This window comes from Triturus cristatus, chromosome 12 (assembly GCF_964204655.1).
Source record: "Triturus cristatus chromosome 12, aTriCri1.1, whole genome shotgun sequence".
Classification (NCBI taxonomy): domain Eukaryota; kingdom Metazoa; phylum Chordata; class Amphibia; order Caudata; family Salamandridae; genus Triturus; species Triturus cristatus.
Genome location: NC_140595.1, coordinates 794,410,178 through 794,435,401, shown reverse-complemented (window position 1 = coordinate 794,435,401; position 25,224 = coordinate 794,410,178). Strand labels below are relative to the sequence as shown.

Below are 25,224 nucleotides of genomic sequence, written 5' to 3'. Positions count from 1 at the left end.
TTTTTTAAAAATGCGTTGTAGTGTCATGCGTTGTAATGTCATGCGTTGTAATGGATTATGCGTTGTAAAAAATGCGTTGTAAGTGCATGCGTTGTAAAAGTGTGCGTTGTAACGTCATACATCCGTAACTTCTGATAAGTTTGCTCACTTTTGCAAGGGGCTGATTGTGCAGTCAAATAATCTCTATAGACTTTGCTTGTTTGTCCTCTCTTTTTTTGGGTGCAGTGCTGCGTGTTCACTTCTTGTTTTTGCGGGGGTGGGGACATGTATTTTCTGGTGGGCGGCAATACTAGGTTCTGAGGCAAAAACTACATTCCCAAATGCATTCCTTAATTTGTCTCTGGGGTTGATGTGTGGCCACGCTGCGGGGTGTGTGTGCTGTGCACGTGTTCTGGGGCCACTGTGTAGATCTACCTGTTTACTGCTTTGTGGATGGTAACATCTATCCAGGGTATATTTCTCACACACAAGTAAACGAGAAGCCCTCCAAATATCTACAACTGTCACTGCATCTGGGATCTCTATAACTACAATTTAATGTGTCCTTGCGGTGATGAGCACAAAGTAATCCACGTTTAGTCCATCAATATAGTCCAACAGACCATTGTTTATGGAAAATCATGCCATCCATTCATTCTCCATGCTTCTTTATGACATTAATCAATACACGTCAGCCCAGCCAACGCATTTCGGCCCTTCCAGGGGCCTTCACCAGGGATCAACTGATGTTGATATGATATACACGAAAATACTCGCAGTACAACCCATCTATGGTGCGGTGAGTTAGAACCATTACTGGCAATTCTGCTGTTGGTCTAGACTCTAGAGCATACCTGAGTTTGTGTTACAGTATGTATTCAAGCATGCATCGTTTGTTTAAGTTTTTCAGTATACGCAGTGCTTAGTTTCTAAAATACGGGTCAGGGCCCAAGGTATCGCTAAGGATGCAAATGCAGCTAACACCACCCACTGCCACTGCCAACGCTGCAAAATACCAGTACCAATGGACTGGACACTGCAATTTGAATTGCTGAACTGATGTGCCCTACTGAAAATACAAAAACAACAATTGATGGACAGAATGCAGAACAATGTCGTACATCCACCCCAGTACAGAGATCTGGGCCCAAATCCATAGTTTTTTTGCTCACCATGCTATTCCAGTTTGGGCCCAGCCATATGCAAATCAGTCTTGACCCTGCGTCCAATGGGAATAGTCCAGCCCGAACTGTCAGGCCAAGTCCTCCCTGGACTGGAAACAAGCATCCTAGGACCGGTTTTGTGCTTTCAGCCCTCATCAGCCAGGATAGCTTGACTCCAGTGGCATGGAGAGCACAGGACCCACGTCTGGGCATACCCGTCCCCCTCGGGGTGACAATTGCAAAAATAATAATTGATGGACAGAATGCAGAACAATGTCGTACATTCACCCCAGTACAGAGATCTGGGCTTAAAACTATCGTTTTGTTGCTCACCATGCCATACCAGTTTGGACCCAGCCATATGCAAATCAGTCTTGACCCAGCGCCCAGTGGGAACAGTCCAGCAGGAACTGTCAGGCCAGGTCCTCCCTGGACTGGAAACAAGCAGCCTAGGACCGGTTTCGGGCTTTCAGCCCTCCTCAGCCAGGATAGCTTGATTCCAGTGGAATGGATAGCACGGGACCCACGTCGGGGCATACCCGTCCCATTCGGGGTGACAATTGCAAAAACAACCATTGTTTTTTTGCTCACCATGCCATTCCAGTTTAGACCTGGCCATATGCAAATCAGTCTTGACCCTGTACCTCATGGGAACAGTCCAGCCCGAACTGCCAGGCCAGGTCCTCCCTGGACCGGAAGCAAGCATCCTAGGACCGGTTTCGGGGTTTCACCCAGCCAGGTTAGCTTGACTCCAGTGGCACAGTGGCACAGTGAGCCCAGGACCCACGTCTGGTCATATCTCTGTACTGGGGTGAATGTACAACATTGTTCTGCATTCTGTCCATTAATTGCTGTTTTTGCAATTGTCACCCCATGAGGCACAGGGTCAAGACTGATTTGCATATGGCCAGGTCTGAACTGTGGTGGCAGAGTGGGCTAAAGAATGATGGATTTAACCCAGATCTCTTGACTGGGGGTGAATGTTTTGATTTGTTCTGTATTCCGTCCATCAATTGTGTGTCTTTTACCTATTGAAAATAGGCAGACAGTGCCACCATGTGGTGGACTGTCATAAAAAAAATGCCAGTGTTAAGAAGTAAGTGTTGGTGCCGAGCACTGGCAAACACCAGTACAAAGTAAGCACTAAATATATTTGAGGGTGCACTGGGATAGAGTACAGTGTTCTTCTGTGGATGTAATGTAAGTATTCACACTCCAATATCTATAAAAAACAAAACACCCTATCTGAATTCAATGTTGGTTTTCATATGCTATACATTTTCTTCAGTGATTTCAGTGAAAAATCATCAGCCAACACACGATTCCTTCACTGATGAGCCTGTATTTATAGGGTGACCAGACGTCCCCGTTTTCCCAGGACGGTCCCCGTTTTTGGGGAAGTGTCCCCGTGTCCCGACACTTTTCTCTAAGTGACTCAAATGTCCCTGTTTTCAAACAGTGTCCAGGTTAAACACAGAAATGTCCCTGTTTTTCATTGTTCCGGTTGAGCGTGCGCGCGCCTGCTCTCTTTGCACTGTTTACGGCATGTGTCGTCACTGAGGTGAGCGCTGTAGCAAGAAGGGAAATCCTTTGAAGAGAGACATTTTACAGGCAGCGCCACCTACGTCATCGTGCCAGCCAAAGTTTCTACTTTGGATAAAACAATATTTCTTCATCCTGTAGCTTGTATTCATAGTCATACAAACTTTTCAGTAGCCCTTATGCATACCGTGCAGGGATTAATGCATTGCTCATTGCATGTTTTATTCATAACCAATTGATGCATGCTTTGTGTTCTCCATATCAAAGCTATGACTTGACCTTTTGACTGACCTTTCAGATCACGGCAAACTGTTTAGCTGGAAAGGACTTAAAGGAGCAGGGTTAACGTCTGTGGGAGAGGCGAGCAGCGCCTGTGATGTTTTATTGATTTTTGGCAAATATATGCTATAGTCCTTAAAAGTGTAAATGTAATAGAAAGTACTAATGCTGCTGTGTGAAGGAGAGGGTTGCCAATAAAAGACAGCGGATTTGTTGTCTGTAATGCTTCATCTCGGTTTGTGGAGGGAGCTGTAATTGTAGTCCTTTTTCTATGTCTATGACAGCTGTCAAATAGTCCTACTTTTATGTCGATGGTTACTGCAAACCGTAGTCCTACTTCTATGTCTATGACCTGTCCCCGTTTTTTGTTTTGAGAATCTGGTCACCCTATGTATTTAGAGCCTTTGAGTCATATAATGACAGGACGTTTGGTATAATATCTGTAAGACGATGACATCTGCCGCACGTGTCATATGCAGAAGTTTAGGAAACTCATAGAAAACCGCACAATTTACACACATTCCTGTTCGTTTGCTGCCCATCTGTCACCTGCATAGAAAGCCGCCACCTATGGAATTGGAGAATTCCAAGCTCTGTGCATTTTTTATAAAGTGAAACGTCTGTGTGTCATCATCCAAATATGAATGAGAACAGTGAAGGTGGAAGTATGCAATATAGCATATTAATAACTGTAGCGGTTGCATGAAGGATCCGATTGAAAAATACAGAAACTAAAATATGACGTAGAATATACCAAGTACCACGTCACATGCCTTAGTTGTCGCGACTGGTCCATGTCGCGTGTATTATCAGAGATTTCAGTTCTTTGCCATTGGACCCAGATCACGTCGAATACTGTACGGGCTGCGTCAAAGGGCGTTTTATTTACGTTACAAAAGAGCAAAGTGTATCCCTGGCTCTCATTCGTTTGCTACAGAAACAAGACAACGAGATCACGTTTTAGTCCGAGATTTCATCTATTTGTAGTTTCTTTAAAGTGCGGGCTGCGGCCTATCCTCATCAGTTTCACGAAATGCAGTATTCGTCAATTACAGGCAGGATCCGACTGGGACAAAAAAAGCACCGGCTCCAAAACAAAAGTGGCCCCATTAGAAAAGCATATAGTGTACAAAGTGATGGGAAACAGACAGTAAGAGGCGCTCATCTGGCCATAAAACTGGCCCACGACTGCTAAAAGAACTGGCCCAGACACTGATTTGTCAGACCAGCCCTTTGGGCGCTGCCTGGTTGCCTTATAGGCCAGTCCTTCCCTGACTGCAGTAGAAAGAGGGCGTTGATATCTTCACACCACGCCTGTAATGTGCTCTTTCAAGTATGTCATTGATAACAATATCTTTTAATATTAAATTAATGTTGGTGCGTGAGCTAATTTATCATGGTATACAGTGCTGCTTTGGCAGGTCCGGTTCTTAGGTGGTGCTTTGGCAGGTCTGGTTCGTAAGTGATGCTTTTGCAGGTCTGGTTCCTAGGTGTGCTTTGGCAGGTCTGGTTCTGACGTGTTGCTTTGGCAGGTCTGGTTCTTAGATGCTGCTTTTAAAGGTATGGTTCTTGGGTGGTGCTTTTAAAGGTATGGTTCTTGGGTGGTGCTTTTAGAGGTCTGGGTCTTAAGTGGTGCTTTGGCAGGTCTGAATCCTAAGTGGTGCTTTGGCAGGTCTGGTTCTGAAGTGGTGCTTTGGCACGTTCGGTTCTTAGGTGGTGCTGTGACAGGTCTGGTTCTTAAGTGGTGCTTTGGCAGGTCTGAATCCAAAGTGGTGCTTTGGCAGGTCTGGTTCTTAAGTGGTGCTTTGGTAGGTCTGGTTCTTAGATGCTTCTTTTACAGATCTGGTTTGTGGGTGGTGCCTTGGTAGGTCTGGTTCTTAGGTGGTGCTTTGACAGGTCTGGTGCTTAAGTGGGTATTTGGCAGGTCTGGTTCTTAGGTGCTGCTTTGGCAGGTTTAGTTATTATGTGGTGCTTTGGCAGGTCTGGTTCTTAACTGGTGCTTTGCCAGGTCTGATTCTTAAGTGAGTATTTGGCTAGTCTGGTTCTTAGATGCTGCTTTGGCAGGTTTAGTTCTTAAGTGGTGCTTTGGCAGGTCTGGTTCTTAGGTGGTCCTTTGGCAGGTCTAGTTCTTAAGTGGTGCTTTGAAAGGTCCGGTTCTTAAGTGGTATGTTGGCAGGTCTGGTTGTTAGGTGGTGCTGTGGCAGGTCCAGTTCTTAGGTGGTGCTTTGGTAGGTCGGGTTGGCAGGTCCGGTTCTTAGGTGGGGCTTTGGCTGGTCTGGTCCTTGGGTGGAGCTTTGGCAGTTTTTGTTCTTAAGTGGGGCTTTGGCAGGCCTGGTTCTTAAGTGATGTTTTGGCAGGTCTGGTTCATAGGTGGTGCTTTGGCAGGTCTAGTTCTTAAGTGGTGATTTGCCAGGTCTGGTTCTTAAGTGGTGCTTTGGCAGGTCTGGTTCTTAGGTGGTCCTTTGGCAGGTCTGGTTCTTAGTTAGTGCTTTGGCAGGTCCGGTTCTTAGGTGGGGCTTTGGCTGGTCTGGTTCTTAGATCTTGCTTTAGCAGGTCTGGCTCTTAGGTGGTGCTTTGGCACTTTTATTTCTTAAGTGGGTCTTTGGCAGTCTGGTTCTTAAGTGGTGCTTTTGCAGGTCTGTTTTTTAATTGGTGCTTTGATAGGTCTGGTTCTTAGGTGCTGCTCTGGCAGGTCTGGTTCTTAAGTGGTGCTTTTGCAAGTCTGCTTCTTAGGTGGTGCTTTGGCAGGTCTGGTACTTGGATGGTGCTATGGAAGGTCTGGTTCTTAAGTGCTGCTTTGGCACGTCTTGTTGTTAAGTGAGTATTTGGCTGATCTGGTTCTAAGATGCTGCTTTTGCAGGTCTGGTTCTTGGGTGGTGCTTTGGCAGGTCTGTTTCTTAGGTGGTGCTTTGGCAGGATCTGGTTCTTAAGTGGTGCCTTTGCAGGTCTGGTACTTGGATGGTGCTTTGGAAGGTCTCGTGCTTAAGTGGGTATTTGGCTGGTCTTGTGCTTGGGTGCTGCTTTGGCAGGTCTGGTTCTTAAGTGGTGCTTTGCCAGGTCTGGTTCTTAAGTGGGCATTTGGCTGGTCTGGTTCTTAGGTGCTGCTTTGGCAGGTCTGGTTCTTGGGTGGTGCTTTGGCAGGTCTGTTTCTTAGGTGGTGCTTTGGCAGGATCTGGTTCTTAAGTGGTGCCTTTGCAGGTCTGGTACTTGGATTGTGCTTTGGAAGGTCTCGTGCTTAAGTGGTGCTTTGGCAGATCTGGTTCTTAAGTGATGCTTTGCCAGGTCTGGTTCTTAAGTGGGTATTTGGCAGGTCTGGTTCTTAAGTGGGTATGTGGCAGGTCTGGTTCTTAAGTAGTGCATTGGCAGGTCTGGTTCCTAAGTGGTGCTTTGGCAGGTCTCGTTCTTAAGTGGGTATTTGGCTGGTCTTGTTCTTGGGTGCTGCTTTGGCAGGTCTGGTTCTTAAGTGGAGCTTTGGAAGGTCTGGTTCTTAGGTGGTCCTTAGGCAGGTCTGGTTCTTAAGTGGTGATTTGGCAAGTCCGGTTCTTAGGTGGTGCTTTGGCAGGTCTGGTACTAGGATGGTGCTTTGGAAGGTCTGGTGCTTAAATGGTGCTTTGGAAGATCTGGTTCTTAAGTGGTGCTTTGCCAGGTCTGGTTCTTAAGTGGGTATTTGGCTGGTCTGGTTCTTAGGTGCTGCTTTGGCAGGTCTGGTTCTTAAGTGGTGCTTTGGCAGGTCTGGTTCTTAAGTGGGTATGTGGCAGGTCCGGTTCTTATGTGATGCTTTGGCAGGTCCAGTTCTTATGTGGTGCTTTGGCAGGTCTGGTTCTTAAGTAGTGCTTTGGCAGGTCTGGTTCTTAAGTGGTACTTTGGCGGTTCGTGTTCTTAAGTGGGTATGTGGCAAGTCTGGTTCTTAAGTGGGGCTTTGGCAGGTCTGGTTCTCAAGTGGGTATTTGGCTGGTCTGGTTCATAGGTGTTGCTTTGGCAGGTCTGGTTCTTTAAGTGGTGGTTTGGCAGATCTGGTTCTTAGGTGGTTCTTTGGCAGGTCTGGTTCTTAGGTAGTGCTTTGGCAGGTCCAGTTGGCATGTCCGGTTCTTAGGTGGGGCTTTGGCTGGTCTGGTTCTTGAGTCTTGCTTTAGCAGTTCTGGTTCTTATGTGGTGCTTTGGCAGTTTTAGTTCTTAAGTGGGTCTTTGGCAGTCTGGTTCTTACGTGGGGCTTTGGCAGGTCTGGTTCTTAAGTGGTGCTTTGATAGGTCTGGTTCTTGGGTGCTACTTGGGCAGGTCTGGTTCTTAAGTGGTGCTTTGGAAAGTCTGGTTCTTAGGAGGTGCTTTGGTGGGTGTGGTTCTTAGGTGGTGCTTTGGGAGGTCTGGTTCTTGGGTGGTGCTTTGAAAGGTCTGGTTCGTAAGTGGTGCTTTGGCAGGCCTGGTTCTTAGGTGGTTCTGTGGCAGGCCTGGTTCGTAGGTGGTGCTTTGGCAGGCCTGGTTCGTAGGTGGTGTTTTGGCAGGTCTGGTTCGTAAGTGGTGCTTTGGAAGGACTGGTTCTTAGGTGGTGCTTTGGCAGGTCTGGTTCATAAGTGGTGTTTTGGCAGATCTGGTTCTTAGGTGGTGCTTTGGTAGTCTGCTTCTTGAGTGATGCTTTGCCAGGTCTGGTTCTTAGGTGTGCTTTAGCAGTCTGGTTCTTAGGTGGTGCTTTGGCAGGTCTGGTTCGTAAGTGGTGCTTTGGCAGGTCTGGTTTGTAGGTGGTGTTTTGACAGGTCTGGTTCGTAAGTGGTGTTTTGGCAGATCTGGTTCTTAGGTGGTGCTTTGGCAGTCTGCTTCTTGAGTGATGCTTTGCCAGGTCTGGTTCTTAGGTGTGCTTTGGCAGTCTGGTTCTTAGGTAGTGCTTTGGCAAGTCTGGTTCTTGGGTGTGCTTTGGCAGGTCTGGTACTTGGATGGTGCTTTGGCAGGTCTGGTTCTTAGGTAGTTCTGTGGCAGATCTGGTTCTTAGGTGGTTCTTTGACAGGTCTGGTTCTTAGTGGTGCTTTGGCAGGTCTGGTTCTTTGGTGGTGCTTTGGCTGGTCTGGTTCTTAGGTGTGCTTTGGCAGTCTGATTCTTAAGTGATGCTTTGACAGGTCTGTTTCTTAGGTGTGCTTAGGCAGTCTGATTCTTAGGTGGTGCTTCTGGTTCTTAAGTGGTGCTTTGGCGGTTCGTGTTCTTAAGTGGGTATGTGGCATGTCTGGTTCTTAAGTGGGGCTTTGGCAGGTCTGATTCTTAAGTGGGTATTTGGTTGGTCTGGTTCCTAGGTGCTGCTTTGGCAGGTCTGGTTCTTTAAGTGGTGGTTTGACAGATCTGGTTCTTAGGTGGTCCTTTGGCAGGTCTGGTTCTTAGGTAGTGCTTTGGCAGGTCCAGTTGGCAGGTCCGGTTCTTAGGTGGGGCTTTGGCTGGTCTGGTTCTTAGGTCTTGCTTTAGCAGGTCTGGTTCTTAGGTGGTGCTTTGGCAGTTTTAGTTCTTAAGTGGGTCTTTGGCAGTCTGGTTCTTATGTGGGGCTTTGGCAGGTCTGGTTCTTAAGTGGTGCTTTGGAAAGTCTGGTTCTTAGGAGGTGCTTTGGTGGGTGTGGTTCTTAGGTGGTGCTTTGGCAGGTCTGGTTCTTGGGTGGTGCTTTGAAAGGTCTGGTTCTTAAGTGGTGTTTGGGCAGGTCTGGTTCTTAGGACGTGCTTGGGTAGGTCTGGTTCTTAGGTGGTGCTTTGGCAGGTCTGGTTCTTTAAGTGGTGGTTTGACAGATCTGGTTCTTAGGTGGTCCTTTGGCAGGTCTGGTTCTTAGGTAGTGCTTTGGCAGGTCCAGTTGGCAGGTCCGGTTCTTAGGTGGGGCTTTGGCTGGTCTGGTTCTTAGGTCTTGCTTTAGCAGGTCTGGTTCTTAGGTGGTGCTTTGGCAGTTTTAGTTCTTAAGTGGGTCTTTGGCAGTCTGGTTCTTATGTGGGGCTTTGGCAGGTCTGGTTCTTAAGTGGTGCTTTGGAAAGTCTGGTTCTTAGGAGGTGCTTTGGTGGGTGTGGTTCTTAGGTGGTGCTTTGGCAAGTCTGGTTCTTAGGTGCTGCTTTGGGAGGTCTGGTTCTTGGGTGGTGCTTTGAAAGGTCTGGTTCGTAAGTGGTGCTTTGGCAGGCCTGGTTCTTAGGTGGTTCTATGTCAGATCTGGTTCTTAGGTTGTGGTTTGGCTGTTCCGTTTTTTAAAAGGTGCTTTGGCAGTTCTGGCTCTTAAGTGGTGCTTTGGCAGGCCTGGTTCGTAGGTGGTGCTTTGGCAGGCCTGGTTCGTAGGTGGTGTTTTGGCAGGTCTGGTTCATAAGTGGTGCTTTGGCAGGTCTGGTTCTTAGGTGGTGCTTTGGCAGTCTGCTTCTTGAGTGATGCTTTGCCAGGTCTGGTTCTTAGGTGTGCTTTGGCAGTCTGGTTCTTAGGTGGTGCTTTGGCAGGTCTGGTTTGTAAGTGGTGCTTTGGCAGGTCTGGTTCGTAGGTGGTGTTTTGGCAGGTCTGGTTCGTAAGTGGTGTTTTGGCAGATCTGGTTCTTAGGTGGTGCTTTGGCTGTTCCGTTTTTTAAAAGGTGCTTTGGCAGTTCGGGCTCTTAAGTGGTGCTTTGGCAGGCCTGGTTCTTAAGTGGTGCTTTGGCAGGCCTGGTTCGTAGGTGGTGTTTTGGCAGGTCTGATTCGTAAGTGGTGCTTTGGCAGGTCTGGTTCTTAGGTGGTGCTTTGGCAGGTCTGGTTCGTAAGTGGTGTTTTGGCAGATCTGGTTCTTAGGTGGTGCTTTGGCAGTCTGCTTCTTGAATGATGCTTTGCCAGGTCTGTTTCTTAGGTGTGCTTTGGCAGTCTGGTTCTTAGGTGGTGCTTTGGCAGGTCTGGTTCTTAGGTTGTGCTTTGGCTGTTCCGTTTTTTAAAAGGTGCTTTGGCAGTTCGGGCTCTTAAGTGGTGCTTTGGCAGGCCTGGTTCTTAAGTGGTGCTTTGGCAGGCCTGGTTCGTAGGTGGTGTTTTGGCAGGTCTGGTTCGTAAGTGGTGCTTTGGCAGGTCTGGTTCTTAGGTGGTGCTTTGGCAGGCCTGGTTCGTAAGTGGTGTTTTGGCAGATCTGGTTCTTAGGTGGTGCTTTGGCAGTCTGCTTCTTGAGTGATGCTTTGCCAGGTCTGGTTCTTAGGTGTGCTTTGGCAGTCTGGTTCTTAGGTGGTGCTTTGGCAGGTCTGGTTCGTAAGTGGTGCTTTGGCAGGTCTGGTTCGTAGGTGGTGTTTTGGCAGGTCTGGTTCGTAAGTGGTGTTTTGGCAGATCTGGTTCTTAGGTGGTGCTTTGGCAGTCTGCTTCTTGAGTGATGCTTTGCCAGGTCTGGTTCTTAGGTGTGCTTTGGCAGTCTGGTTCTTAGGTGGTGCTTTGGCAAGTCTGGTTCTTAGGTGTGCTTTGGCAGTTCTGGTACTTGGATGGTGCTTTGGCAGGTCTGGTTCTTAGGTGGTTCTTTGACAGGTCTGGTTCTTAGTGGTGCTTTGGCAGGTCTGGTTCTTTGGTGGTGCTTTGGCTGGTCTGGTTCTTAGGTGTGCTTTGGCAGTCTGATTCTTAAGTGATGCTTTGGCTGGTCTGGTTCTTAGGTGTGCTTTGGCAGTCTGATTCTTAAGTGATGCTTTGACAGGTCTGTTTCTTAGGTGTGCTTAGGCAGTCTGATTCTTAGGTGGTGCTTCGGCAGGTCTGGTTCTTAGGTGGTGCTTTGGCAGGTCTGGTTCTTAGGTGGTGCTTTGGCTGGTCTGGTTCTTAGGTGTGCTTTGGCAGTCTGATTCTTAAGTGATGCTTTGACAGGTCTGGTTCTTAGATAATGCTTTGGCAGTCTGGTTCTTAGATGATGCTTTGGCTGGTTTGGTTCTTAGGTGGTTCTTTGGCTAGTCTGGTTCTTAGGTGCGCTTTGGCAGTCTGATTCTTAAGTGATGCTTTGACCGGTCTGGTTTTTAGGTGTGCTTTGGCAGTCTGATTCTTAGGTGGTGCTTTGGTAGGTCCGGTTCTTAGATGGTGCTTTGGCAGGTCCGGTTCTTAGGTGATGCTTTGACAGGTCCAGTTCTTAGGTGGCACTTTGGCAGGTCTGGTTCCTAGGTGGCGCTTTGGCTGGTCAGGTTCCTAGGTGGTGCTTTGGCTGGTCCTGTTCTTAGGTGATGCTTTGACAAGTTCGGTTCCTAGGTGTGCTTTGGCAGGTCCGGTTCCTAGATGGTGCTTTGGTTGGTCCGGTTCTTAAGTGGTGCTTTGGCAGGTCCAGTTCTTAAGTGGTGCTTTGGCAGGTCCGGTTCTTAGGTGGTCCTTTAGCAGGTCCGGTTCCTAGGTGATTCTTTGACAGGTCCGGTTCCTAGGTGTACTTTGGCAGGTTCGGTTCCCAGGTGGTGCCTTGGCTGGTCCGGTTCTTAAGTGGTGCTTTGGCAGGTCCGGTTCTTAGGTGGTGCTTTGGCAGGTCTGGTTCTTAGGTGTGCTTTGGCTGGTCCGTTTCTTAAGTGGTGCTTTAGCAGGTCCGGTTCTTAGTTGATGCTTTGGCAGGTCCGGTTCTTAAGTGGTGCTTTGGCGGCTTGGTTTTTAGGTGGTGCTTTGGCAGGTCTGGTTCTTAGGTGATGCTTTGGCAGGTCTGGTTCTTAGGTGGTGCTTTGGCTGGTCTGTTTTTTAAATGGTGCTTTGGCAGGTCTGGTTCTTAGGTGGTGCTTTGGCTGGTCTGTTTTTTGAATGGTGCTTTTGCAGGTCTGTTTTTTAACTGGTACTTTAGGAGGTCTGGGTCTTTGACTGTTACTGCTGCGTTTTGAATATTCATGATTTTGGTTAAAGTAGTTCCTTCCTGTAGTGTCTAAATGGAAACAGTGGTTTCAGGTGTTCAGCACTGGCTCCCGGTGCTTTTCATGAACATCAGTTAAGGAGACATTCACTTATGGTAGGCAGAGGGAGATTGAGTGACTTGCCCAGAATCACAGGGTGTTGAGCTGATGCCGAGACACAAACCTGGTTCCCCAGCTCCGAAGTTGGCAGCTCTGGCCAGAACGCCAGATCCTCCCCCCACTTTCATGGTTAGTAGTTTGTTTTGTTTCAGGCGGTGCTAACAGGAGAAATGAGCACCCCCTGAGGAGAGCCCAAGCCCTTTTTTTTTTTACAAATTAACCACTGCTTTCCTGTGTGACATGATCCAAAGTGCATACATAGAATTTTTTCTTCATGTCTCAACCTTTGGAGGTGAGCAGGAACATAGGGCCACATGCATCAAGCTTTCTTCCTGTTGCAAACGGGCCGATTCACAGAATTGGCATGTTTGCGACAGAAAAGGACCTTTTTTGATGCATGAACCCATTTCCATTTGCAAATTAGGGAATCGCAATTTTTTGCAATTAACTAAATTGCAAATGCAATTTAGGGAGTCCCAAATTGCAATTCCCTAAAGGTGATGCATCAAGCCTTTTTTAAATGCAAACTGTGCATTTAGGAAACGCTAACTATCATCAGCTTCAAGTTGATGGTAATTTGCTAATTTTTTTAAAAATGCACAAAAGTGCATTTTTTAAAGTGACATGTGGCACACACACATGTGCGCCACATGTGCACACTTACCTTTTTGGGGGGGTGCATCAGGGGGGCGTTAGGCCCCCTGGCACTCTAGGAATTTCTTTCAAAATTTGCGATTACCAATTTGGTAACCGCAGATTGCGGATCCATTCCCATTTATTTCTATGGGTTTATAGGCCCATAGGAATAAATGGAGTGGCATTACCTAATAGGGATTCGCAATTTGCGAATAGCTATTAGGTAATGTTTAGGAATCGCAATTTATTTTGCGATTCCTACATGCACAAGGAATTGTGATCCCTAAATAGCACTTCCTTAAAAAACCCTATTTAGGAATCGTAATTCCTTATGTTGATGCATGTGGCCCATGGTATCAGGTTTCATGTTCAAATTATCCTCATTATGGGTGGGTATTGCTTTACTCAATAAAAAGGTGTGGAGTTCAAGATACATCTTACATCCATATTTCACTAGCTTTAGGCTGAAGATCCAGTGAACTTCTATCTGCCCACGTGCAAAGTCCTTGTTAACTCCTGGGGTATGGTCATGAATCTGAACAAAGCTTCTCCTGGATGGCTTCCCATGTGGACACCAGGATGGGATAACTAGAATCCTGCTTCACAATCGCTCTCCGATGTTCCTGAATCTGTCATTGGAGCTTACAGATGGTCTCTCCACAAATGCCTTGATATGTCTATAATCCACATGGGGAGGCCTTCAGAATATCCTCGAGCTCAAATGTCTTGTAGCTGTGGAATACGAATACCTTTGTGTGCTCTTGCCCAATATTATAATTATTATTGGTGGTGGTGGTACTAGTAGTAGTAGATGCAGTAATAGAAGTAGTAGTTGTTGTACTTCGGATGTTTCTAAGTGCTGTTAGGAACAGCCGCTACTATTACTACATGTGATAGTACAAGTGAAAAAGACCCATGATGGCGTGAGGAGCTGTGTGTTGGCAGTGCCATCTTTTGTCTGTGCGGAGGAGCTCGGGATCCTCCACGCATTGGTTCCGAAGGCTGCGTTAGCGCCCAGGTCTGAAGGAAGAAAGGACCAATGTTTGCATATGGCTGCATGAACTCTGCCACTCATGTCATGGTCATCCACACCAGTGGGTCTTAACCTTTTGATTTTGGTGGACACCCACGGAATCGTTACAGGAATCTGGGGATCCCCCACTGAGTCGTTATTGGAAGCCAGGCACTCCCAGCCTAAGCAATTTCTATCATTTGAACCTCAAAACAATACACAAAAATGTAAAAACAAGTATTTATCATAAAAAGCTAAAATATTTTGTTTAATTCACAATCAAGTATTGAAAAAGGTTTCAAAATGTCAGTATTACTTGTTTATTTGTGTACTCTTTAATAATTTTACTTTGTTAATGTTAACATCATTCAATATTGTAAAACAGTTGTGGAACCCCTGAGTAGGCATCGTAGACTCCCAGGATCCCGGGGACCACAGGTGAAGACCCACTGATACAGAGCACTATTGGCTGCTGCGATGCTCTCTCGCTATAGGCCCTTATCCGGAAGGCATCTTTTGTTAGCTCAAGCTCTTCAAGAAAGATCACATTGCTGGTACAGGTTGTTGTCATCCAGTTGAACTCTCCTTAGGTGATTTGAGGGATGTATTGTGGATGGCTACTTGTAGCATGCAGTACGGCAGGTTTTTAACAGAGGGCTGTTTGCAGACTTTCATGTTGAACGTAAGATTCTATGTTAAAAAGTGTTGATTCCTCACTCCAGTTTGGAGTAAGTTTGATATTGTTGGGATTTCGATATACTGAGGGCAGTGACGGCTCGCCGAGGGAAAGCTGCGGGGCAGTGCGGCGGGGGAGGGACAGGGTGGGGGGGGTAGTGGACTCAGACATATGACGGACAGGAGTAAGGTAAGTAATTAAATGAATAAAACTATTCCCCAGAATGCAGAGTGTCTGGTAAGATGCTCCATTAGACATGTACCCTCCCCAGAATGCAGAGTGTCTGGTAAGATGTTCCATCACACATGTACCCTCCTCAGAATGCAGTGTGTCTGGTAAGATGCTCCATTAGACATGTACCCTCCCCAGAATGCAGAGTGTCTGGTAAGATGCTCCATCAGACATGTACCCTCCCCAGAATGCAGTGTGTCTGGTAAGATGCTCCATCAGACATGTACCCTCCCCAGAATGCAGAGTGTCTGGTAAGATGCTCCATCACACATGTACCCTCCCCAGAATGCAGAGTGTCTGGTAAGATGTTCCATCACACATGTACCCTCCCCAGAATGCAGTGTGTCTGGTAAGATGCTCCATCAGACATGTACCCTCCCCAGAATGCAGAGTGTCTGGTAAGATGCTCCATCAGACATGTACCCTCCCCAGAATGCAGAGTGTCTGGTAAGATGCTCCATTAGACATGTACCCTCCCCAGAATGCAGTGTGTCTGGTAAGATGCTCCATCACACATGTACCCTCCCCAGAATGCAGAGTGTCTGGTAAGATGCTCCATCACACATGTACCCTCCCCAGAATGCAGAGTTTCTTGTAAGGTGTTCCATCACACATGTACCCTCCCCAGAATGCAGAGTGTCTGGTAAGATGCTCCATCACACATGTACCCTTTCCCAGCATGCAGAGTTTCTTGTAAGGTGTTCCATCACACATGTACCCTCCCCAGAATGCAGAGTGTCTGGTAAGATGCTCCATCACACATGTACCCTTTCCCAGCATGCAGAGTTTCTTATAAGGTGTTCCATCACACATGTACCCTTCCCAGAATGCAGAGTGTCTGGTAAGATGCTCCTTCACACATGTACCCTCCCCAGAATGCAGAGTGTCTGGTAAGATGTTCCATCACACATGTACCCTCCCCAGAATGCAGAGTGTCTGGTAAGATGCTCCATCACACATGTACCCTTTCCCAGCATGCAGAGTTTCTTGTAAGGTGTTCCATCACACATGTACCCTCCCCAGAATGCAGAGTGTCTGGTAAGATGCTCCATCACACATGTACCCTTTCCCAGCATGCAGAGTTTCTTGTAAGGTGTTCCATCACACATGTACCCTCCCCAGAATGCAGAGTGTCTGGTAAGATGCTCCATCACACATGTACCCTTTCCCAGCATGCAGAGTTTCTTGTAAGGTGTTCCATCACACATGTACCCTTCCCAGAATGCAGAGTGTCTGGTAAGATGTTCCTTCACACATGTGCCCTTTCCCAGCATGCAGAGTTTCTTGTAAGCTGTTCCATCACACATGTACCCTTTCCCAGCATGCAGAGTTTCTTGTAAGGTGTTCCATCACACATGTACCCTCCCCAGAATGCAGAGTGTCTGGTAAGATGTTCCATCACACATGTACCCTTTCCCAGCATGCAGAGTTTCTTGTAAGGTGTTCCATCACACATGTACCCTCCCCAGAATGCAGAGTGTCTGGTAAGATGTTCCATCACACATGTACCCTTTCCCAGCATGCAGAGTTTCTTGTAAGGTGTTCCATCACACATGTACCCTCCGCAGAATGCAGAGTGTCTGGTAAGATGTTCCATCACACATGTGCCCTTTCCCAGCATGCAGAGTTTCTTGTAAGGTGTTCCATCACACATGTACCCTCCCCAGAATGCAGAGTGTCTGGTAAGATGTTCCATCACACATGTACCCTTTCCCAGCATGCAGAGTTTCTTGTAAGGTGTTCCATCACACATATACCCTCCCCAGAATACAGAGTGTCTGGTAAGATGTTCCATCACACATGTACCCTCCCCAGAATGCAGAGTGTCTGGTAAGATGCTCCATCACACATGTACCCTTTCCCAGCATGCAGAGTTTCTTGTAAGCTGTTCCATCACACATGTACCCTTTCCCAGCATGCAGAGTTTCTTGTAAGGTGTTCCATCACACATGTACCCTCCCCAGAATGCAGAGTGTCTGGTAAGATGTTCCATCACACATGTACCCTTTCCCAGCATGCAGAGTTTCTTGTAAGGTGTTCCATCACACATGTACCCTTTCCCAGCATGCAGAGTTTCTTGTAAGGTGTTCCATCACACATGTACCCTCCGCAGAATGCAGAGTGTCTGGTAAGATGTTCCATCACACATGTACCCTTTCCCAGCATGCAGAGTTTCTTGTAAGGTGTTCCATCACACATGTACCCTCCCCAGAATGCAGAGTGTCTGGTAAGATGTTCCATCACACATGTACCCTTTCCCAGCATGCAGAGTTTCTTGTAAGGTGTTCCATCACACATGTACCCTCCGCAGAATGCAGAGTGTCTGGTAAGATGTTCCATCACACATGTGCCCTTTCCCAGCATGCAGAGTTTCTTGTAAGGTGTTCCATCACACATGTACCCTCCCCAGAATGCAGAGTGTCTGGTAAGATGTTCCATCACACATGTACCCTTTCCCAGCATGCAGAGTTTCTTGTAAGGTGTTCCATCACACATGTACCCTTTCCCAGCATGCAGAGTTTCTTGTAAGGTGTTCCATCACACATGTACCCTCCCCAGAATGCAGTGTCTAGTAAGGTGTCCCATCATGACAGACCGGGCCATTTAGATGTAGTTCTACTTTTTGAAACAGGCGAGCCCACTGTGTTTTTTTGTGGGTGTGTCATTTGAGGAGGTAATATTGTGGGCGTGCAGTTCATCTCAGAGGTGCTGTATTGATTTTGGGATGCTGCATACATGTATGGATGTATTTCTGTGTAGACTGCTAGATTTTAGGGTGCAATCCATCTTGTGGTGGTGCCGGGGCTAAGACAACTTTCTGCTTAGGCTCTTTGCACCCACCGCAGTGATTTTAAACTTCACTAATAAGCACTCACTTAGAATACACATTGAATTGCACTTTCCTCTGCTTTGCAGATAATAGAGCAGAGTTACAATGCCACGTGGATGCACCGGCAGGGGACAGAGGCCCCTGAACCCATCAGCCCCTCCACCCTCACCACGCTGTGGTCTCTCTCTGTGGCCATCTTCTCGATCGGAGGCATGATTTCATCTTTCATGGTGGGGGTCATCTCGGAGTGGCTGGGAAGGTAGCGGTTTTAATTACTCCTAACCTGCTAACTTCCTAAACCTCGCCCTCTCAACAGTTCTCTTTTACTAATGTTTCACTTTTCTCCTTTCATCCCTTTATCCTTTCACTACTTTTCTTTCCCTGTGTGCGTCCCGTTGTGTTCTGTCTATTGTAAGACTTTTATCTGCTTTACTCTTTTTTTTTGGGAATTCTTTGATCATTTTCTCTTTACCTTCTCCGGTTTTATTCACTGAGGGGCATATTATCAAGCGCCGCTTTAGCTATAGAAAACTACCGCTAAAGCGGCGATAATGTGCTTGATAATACGCCGCAGAGAATTCCCATAGAAGCCCATGTTGACACCAGACATGGGCTTCTATGGGAATTCTCAAGGGCATATTATCAAGCCCATTATCGCCGCTTTAGCGGTAGTTTTCTGCCGCTAAAGCGGCCATAGTTTTAACGCCGTTTCTTGATAATATGCCCCTAAATTTGCATAATCTCTTCTATGTCCTTTTTATAACGTATGACATTTGCCCTCTTGTGTTTGTTCTCTCCTTGCCCCTTTCCATCCATGTCATTTGTTGTTTTTTGCTTTTTAGTATTTTCTTCCGTTTTACCATATTTTCTTGCTTCCTGTCATTCTTGCTGTTTGCTTTCACTTCTCTTTCTTTCCTCTGCCATTTTTTGTCATACTCCCCTTCTGTAATTTGTCCTCTTTATCTGTATTTTCCCCTTGTTATCTTAAGCTCTTTCTTTTTCTCGTGAATTCCTGCATTCCTTTTCTATACCCATTGCCTGTATTAGTTCTTCCTTTCTTTTTTTCTCTTTAGCTCTTGCCATTGTTCTGCTTTCATTGGTTCTTAGTCTTTTTTAAACGTCATCTGTTGCTCCCTATCTCAATTTCCTTTTAAATTTGTATTTCTCTTTCTTCCTTTGTCTTTTTTCTTCCTTGTTATAATTTTTTCTCATCTATCATTTTGATTGGCTGTTCCCTATTTCAGTTTCCTTTTAATTGTTTGTTCCTTCTCACACTCTGTTCAACCTTTCTATTGTTTTCATCAAACTTTTTCCCATTTTTTCCACATATGTTCATTTTCTGTTTCCCTTTCTGCCCCCGCCGCCCCTTCTTCTCCTAGAGCATTGTCTCTCTTCTCCGCTTCCTTTCTTCGCTTGTCCTGATGCTCTGCGTCTTTCTTCTCTCTCTGCAGGAGGAAGGCCATGATTTTGAACAACGGCCTGGCTTTCATCGGCGGGGGCATGATGGCCCTGTCCAAACTCTGCCAGTCCTACGAGATGATGATCCTGGGCCGGTTTTTCATCGGGGCCTACTCAGGTAATCCCAGCACCCTTGTCTCTTCCGTGTGAGGGCCCACATGTGAAGGGCCCCAGATCCCCCTCCAGGGCAACCTCCCAAGCTCTGGTGAAGATCCTCTTCTTGCATTGCAAGCCCTGTTCTCTGCTCCCCTGCAGGCCCACGCCTTCCTCCACACAAGGAAGTCCACTGTTTACACTTGCAGCCTTTGTGTCCTTAAGGGCATCCGTAGCCCCTGCATGGGACCTCCAGCAGGAATCCATTGACATGGGCAAGTGCGGCGAAAGGGCATTGTGCTCATAGTGTTTCTACCAGCCGTAGACAGGTAAAGCAGGGGGCGCTGTTTGCTCTCCACAGCCAGGAGGAGGGTTCAGTTCAGAGAAAGTTCCAAAAGAAGGATGCAGGTCTGGCCCATGTGTGTCCAGATGTGGCTCGTCCACGCAGATGTAGGTGTGACAGGCAGCTCTGAGAACTGCTGACGCCACCGACGATGGACCAATCCCTGGCCCTCTTTCATCACCACTGCCACCTCTGTGCCCCTGTTTAGGTCTCGCCTGAACCAGCGCATGCGGTGCACTGGCGAGACATTTAGTACTGGGTTTTAAAACTGCTACCCAGAGGTTTTTTCCGGCCACCAGCTTGCTGTTACGCGCACAAGCGCGCGCGATGTGCACAGCTGCTATGTGGCTTTCTGTAATGGCTCTTTAAGCCTTACAGCGCGCGTGTGAATCCCATCCCCCCCTCCCTTCTCGTCACCTTCATTGCTTTCACTTTCTCGCCGCGCAGCCGTGTCAGTTTCACGGCTGCGCAGCCATTGCTTGTTTATTATCTACGCAATACGGACAGTTTTGGAACTCTGCTTACTATCTCATAGTACCCACTACGTCACATAGTTCCTTCTGTGTAAGGTTGCTTTATACCACTACAATTGCAACAGTAATTGAGCTACGCTCTCCAACTGTTATGTGGTTCCGTATCACTCACTACTCATTATTCTGTTCGTTGTCAATCAAGCTCTTTTTCAATACCAGACACTTTGGGCTTCGCGTTCTAGTGTTTTTTGCATGAAGTGACGGTATAAATAGTCACTTCCGGGTTCTTTCTGTGTCCACATCCGGAACAGAGAACCCATGCCATTGCTGCCTCGCAGTATAGCACACATGCTACAGGTAATTAAACTTGGATCGTAATATATTCACCAATATTGCAGTACCGACCATATTCATTACATGCAAGCGCACCTGAAATGTAATTGATCTGTCTTACAGATCGTTTTTCACTCGGAGCGCTTAACCTACGGTCCCCGATCCTTGCGGCACGGCTCAATATAATCTCACCATTACACTGGTAAGATTCAGGCTCTATGCAAGTCAATTTCTTTATTGTATCACACCTACGTGCATCAATCTTTACGCCGCCGCCGCTACTCACTTTCTCACCTCATTAACCCATTTAGGTGACTTTTAACCTTCTTACAAACTTCAAACTACGGATCCATGACTTAACTTCTATTTTTGGCCAACCGGGTCGGAATTACAACCGGCTAAGTGGTAAGGCTCTTGCCACAGTTCTCAATTTTCCCGCCTTAGAGATACTTTGCACTTTAACTTCACCCTCATATAGGTTGCCCCTATTAAGGTTTCCTTGCTTTGCCGTTTTCACTTTAGATCCGAAAAAATCGCCTGATCACCACATCCTTAGGTAAGATCTATGCGTTAGCTACAATCCCGATGTACTATCTTTTAAATTAAATTCTATAATTTTGTGTTGGACTCTACCTTTCTATGCTTCACTGATTCACCCTATTATCTATTCAGGTGATTGTTATCTACACTCACCAGTGTGAATCTCTCTGTTCAACGAATAAGTTTCACGATTGTCCAGCTGGGTCGGAATTATCACTGGCTTAGTGGTAAGAGTTCTTCTCATACTTCCTTCAACCAGACTTTGATAACTTGCCGCAATACCGTACTCCTTTTCAAGTTCCCCTAACCAGGGTTTTCTCTAACAACCTTGTTACTTTAGATCTTTAAAGAATTTACCTACACGAAGTACAGGTATCCTTTCCATCCATCATTACGTATTGTAGCATAAATAATTCCTTACAATACCGCGCAGCGCTGCTTTTTATACACTTTATAATCTTTTCTCACCACACAACGAATACGGGTTATATGGTCTTCACGATATTGAATAATATCCTTTCGATGTCAACAATTGTCACTACTTGTTTTTACTGCACTTGCGGTCATATAAGTGACCATCTTGTCACGTGCGGTGTATGTTTTTATCACGTTTACGGTCTCCACACTTAAGGTGATGTTTTCTCTCCCATTGTGATGAGGAGCTTAATCTCTCCCCTTTCTATATACAATTTAGCACTTCCGTATTGACACTACCTATTGTATCATTCCCAGCCCTGTAGAAGTCGCAGGACACTTTCTTATTGCAACGAAACACGTGTTGCCGGTTGCGTTTTGCCATTACAAAGAAATAAAGACTAAGAACGGAATCACTTGAACTTTATTAACATTTCATTTGGAACGCATTAGACAAGATGAACTTTTATCAAATAATTGCAACTTGTGCACAGGACTTTTGTTTATAACTTTGTGAAGGATCCTATCCGACACACATTCAGGGGTTAGAGGGTATTTCCCCGAACCTGTTTGCACCGTTTACACTAGACACTCTACATACTTCACGCATTATCAGCAGAGCGCCGTACTTCCTAGCTCACTAAAACCCCACTATCAAATATCATCAGATTATATCACCTTATCTGGGGGCATTGGTTAAAACATGAATTTTGAAACGATCATGCCCCCCAGCTCATGACAAAGCAATTAGTGAACTAAGACGCAGGTCATTTGTCCTGTGCACCGTATACGTGAACTAGATTCGAATTATGCATAGAGCAACACTATAGTCTATTAAACAAACTCGAGATGTTTTTGTACAGCCCACATCCGGAACTCACCTAATAATGCTATCATTTACATAATGAAGAAAAAGGGCTGTGCAAATAAGATATATGGCTAGGGTCACTGCCAATTCAACAAGCATTGGCATAGCCAATAGGTCTCGCCTTCGGGACCTTTTAAGTGTTTGGCCATGCAACAGTTGATGTTGTTGCACCAAGGATATTGTGCTGCATAACCAAATACTTATAAGGTCCCAAAAGCGAGACCTATTGGCTATGTCAATGTTTGTTTTCAGAGGGACGGAGAAGCCACAGGTGCCCCGCGGGGGTGAGGAATCTAGCGTGAAAGGGCAGAATCCAGAGCTGACCCCTAGCAGCACAGTATAGGCCCTGGGGTAGAACCTCCCGGGACAAGTGGAAGGCATGCAGGCGGGGTGACAAGCTATGGAGGCACGGGTGAAGGGTGAGGGCTGCAGAGATAAAAATAGCGCATACCAAGGAGAGAGGAAGGACTGCAGAAGGGTTGCAGGTATTATCAGGGCCACTGAAACTATGTGATTGTGCTGCCGAGGTGATTTTCGCATAATGATAGATTTGCCACATTTGCCCCGTAATCAAACATTTGCCGCACGATCTGCAGATTTTAACAACAAAAAAATGTTTCTAGCTCAAATGGTTTACAAGCAACTAAAAACGCAGCAAGACGTGTTGCTGCGGAGAGGAAGGTATTTTGTAAAGCTGGACTGGTCACCTTTCTCTTGCTTATGGCTATATTTGAGTGTTAAACTGGTACTAATGAAGTACAACCAATGCCCAGTGTTACCAAGTTTTAAAATGGAGAAATAATGAAGTAATACTATTACAAAATGTGACACTTTATGCCGCATAATTTGCCTTTTCCTGCTGCATAATTTACTCAATCCTGCCACATATTTTGGCCCTCCCCTGCCACATAATTCCAGTGGCCCTGGGTATTATGTAGAAATAATCACTGAACAGAAGGGACTAGGGCCAGCCCACGCGGAGCCATTGAACACTACACCAAGGATGGACCGGGAGCGACTCTGGGTATGGGACTGTAAGTAGAAGCACAAGATTCCTTCAGTCAGTAGCACTGACTGAAGTCAGGGGACTGCACAGAACCAGATATGATGCCTGTGTGCAGAGACAGAGAGCAAGAGACTGTTCAGAGACAGCACTCATGGGTTACGAGTGTATGAGACCAGAGGTGAACCCTGTGTGTTGAGACAGACAGTAGACTGTCAGAGACATCACTGATTGAAGTCAGGGGACAGTACAGAACCAGATGTGATGCCTGTGTGCAGAGACAAAGGTGAACGGGCTGTTCGGAGACAGCCCTGATGGGTTAGGAGAGCATACAGGGCCAGAGGTGAACCCTGTGTACTGAGACAGAGGATAGAAGACTGTCGGAGACATCACTGACTGAAGTCAGGGGGTTGGCTCAACACCAGATGTGAGGCCTGTGTGAAGAGACAGAGAGCAAGGGACTATTCAGAGACCGTACTAAGAGGTTATGAGAGTGTGAAGAATTACATGCGATACCTGTGTGCAGAGACGGAAGACAGAGGCGGATACAGCACTAACAGACATTACGAGAGTGCACACAACCAGGGGTTGTGGCCTGTGTGCAGAGACAGAGGGAAGAACACTCGTTCAGAGACAGCACTGACAGATGTTAGGAGAGTGTACATACCCAGAGGTGGGTCTCATGTGCAGAGACAGAGGGAAGAAGACTTTAAGAGACAGCAGTGACAACCGTTATGAGAGAGTCGAGAACCATGCGAAGCCTGTGTTCAGAGACAGACTGCTCAGAGACAGCACTGGCAGATTTGATACCTATGTACAGAGACGGAGGGTAGGAAAGTGTTCAGAGACAAGTCTGACAGAGGTTTAGGAGAGTGCACTGAACCAGAGGTGAGACCTGTGTGCAGAGACAGAGGGTGGGAGAATGTCCAGAGACAGGTGTGAGAGAGGTTAGGAGAGTGTACAGGACCAGAGGTGAGACCTGTGTGCAGAGACAGAGGGCGGGAGAATGTCCAGAGACAGGTCTGAGAGAGATCAGCAGATTGTAAGGAACCAGAGGTGAGACAGGTCTGAGAGAGGTTTAGGAGAGTGTACTGAACCAAAGGCGAGACCTGTGTGCAGAGACAGAGGACGGGAGAATGTCCAGAGACAGGTCTGAGAGAGGTCAGGAGAGTGTAAGGAACCAGAGGTGAGACAGGTCCGAGAGAGGTTTAGGAGAGTGTACTCAACCGGAGGTGAGACCTGTGTGCAGAGACAGAGGGCGGGAGAATGTCCAGAGACAGATCTGAGAGAGGTTAGGAGAGTGTACAGAACCAGAGGTGAGACCTGTGTGCAAAGATGAAAGGCGGGAGAGTGTTCAGATACAGGTCTGAGAGAGGTTAGGAGAGTGCACAGGACCAGAGGTGAGGCCTGTGTGCAGAGATGGAGGGCGGGAGAATGTTCAGATACAGGTCTGAGAGAGGTTAGGAGAATACACAGGACCAGAGGTGAGACCTGTGTGCTGAGACAGAGGGTGGGAGAGTGTTCAGAGACTAATCTGAGCGAGGTTAGGAGAGTGTACAGAACCGGCAGTGAGACCTGTGTGCAGAGTTGGAGGGCTGGAGAGTGTTCAGATATAGGTCTAAGAGAGGTTAGGAGAATGCACAGGACTAGAGGTGTGACCTGTGTGCAGAGACAGCAGGCAGAAGAGGTTAGGTGAGTGTACAGAACTGGAGGTGAGGCCTGTGCGCAGAGACAGAGGGCGGGAGAATGTCCAGAGACAGATCTGAGAGAGGTTAGGAGAGTGTACAGAACCAGAGGTGAGACCTGTGTGCAGAGATGAAAGGCGGGAGAGTGTTCAGATACAGGTCTGAGAGAGGTTAGGAGAGTGCACAGGACCAGAGGTGAGGCCTGTGTGCTGAGACAGAGGGTGGGAGAGTGTTCAGAGACTAGTCTGAGCGAGGTTAGGAGAGTGTACAGAACCGGCAGTGAGACCTGTGTGCAGAGTTGGAGGCCTGGAGAGTGTTCAGATATAGGTCTAAGAGAGGTTAGGAGAATGCACAGGACTAGAGGTGTGACCTGTGTCAGGAGACGGCGGGCAGAAGAGGTTAGGTGAGTGTACAGAACTGGAGGTGAGACCTGTGCGCAGAGACGGTGGACATAGGAGTGTTCAGAGACAAGTCTGGGAGAGGTTAGGATAGTGCACAGGACCGAAAGTGAGACCTTTATGCAGAGACAGAGGGCGGGAGAGTGTTCAGAGGCAGGTTTGAGAGAGGTCAGCAGAGTGCACAGGACCAGAGGTGCGACCTGTGTGTAGAGACGGAGGGCAGCAGAGTGTTCAGAGACAGGTCTGAGAGAGGTTAGGAGAGTGTACAGAACCAGAGGTGAGACCTGTGTGCAGAGATGGAAGGCGGGAGAGTGTTCAGTTACAGGTCTGATAGAGGTTAGGAGACCCAGAGGTGAGACCTGTGTGCTGAGACTG

The 25,224-nt window shown here is 47.1% G+C and overlaps 1 protein-coding gene across 1 annotated transcript in view; it reads left to right on the top strand.

The window, feature by feature from the left end:
- The window catches only part of SLC2A4 (solute carrier family 2 member 4), a 183,343-nt gene that overhangs the window by 92,447 nt on the left and 65,672 nt on the right, over window positions 1-25,224 (top strand). The window contains exons 3-4 of the mRNA XM_085638949.1: window positions 17,328-17,500; window positions 18,693-18,817. Of these exons, the coding sequence (XP_085495075.1) occupies window positions 17,328-17,500; window positions 18,693-18,817 (298 nt within the window). The remainder of the gene's footprint in view (window positions 1-17,327; window positions 17,501-18,692; window positions 18,818-25,224) is intronic.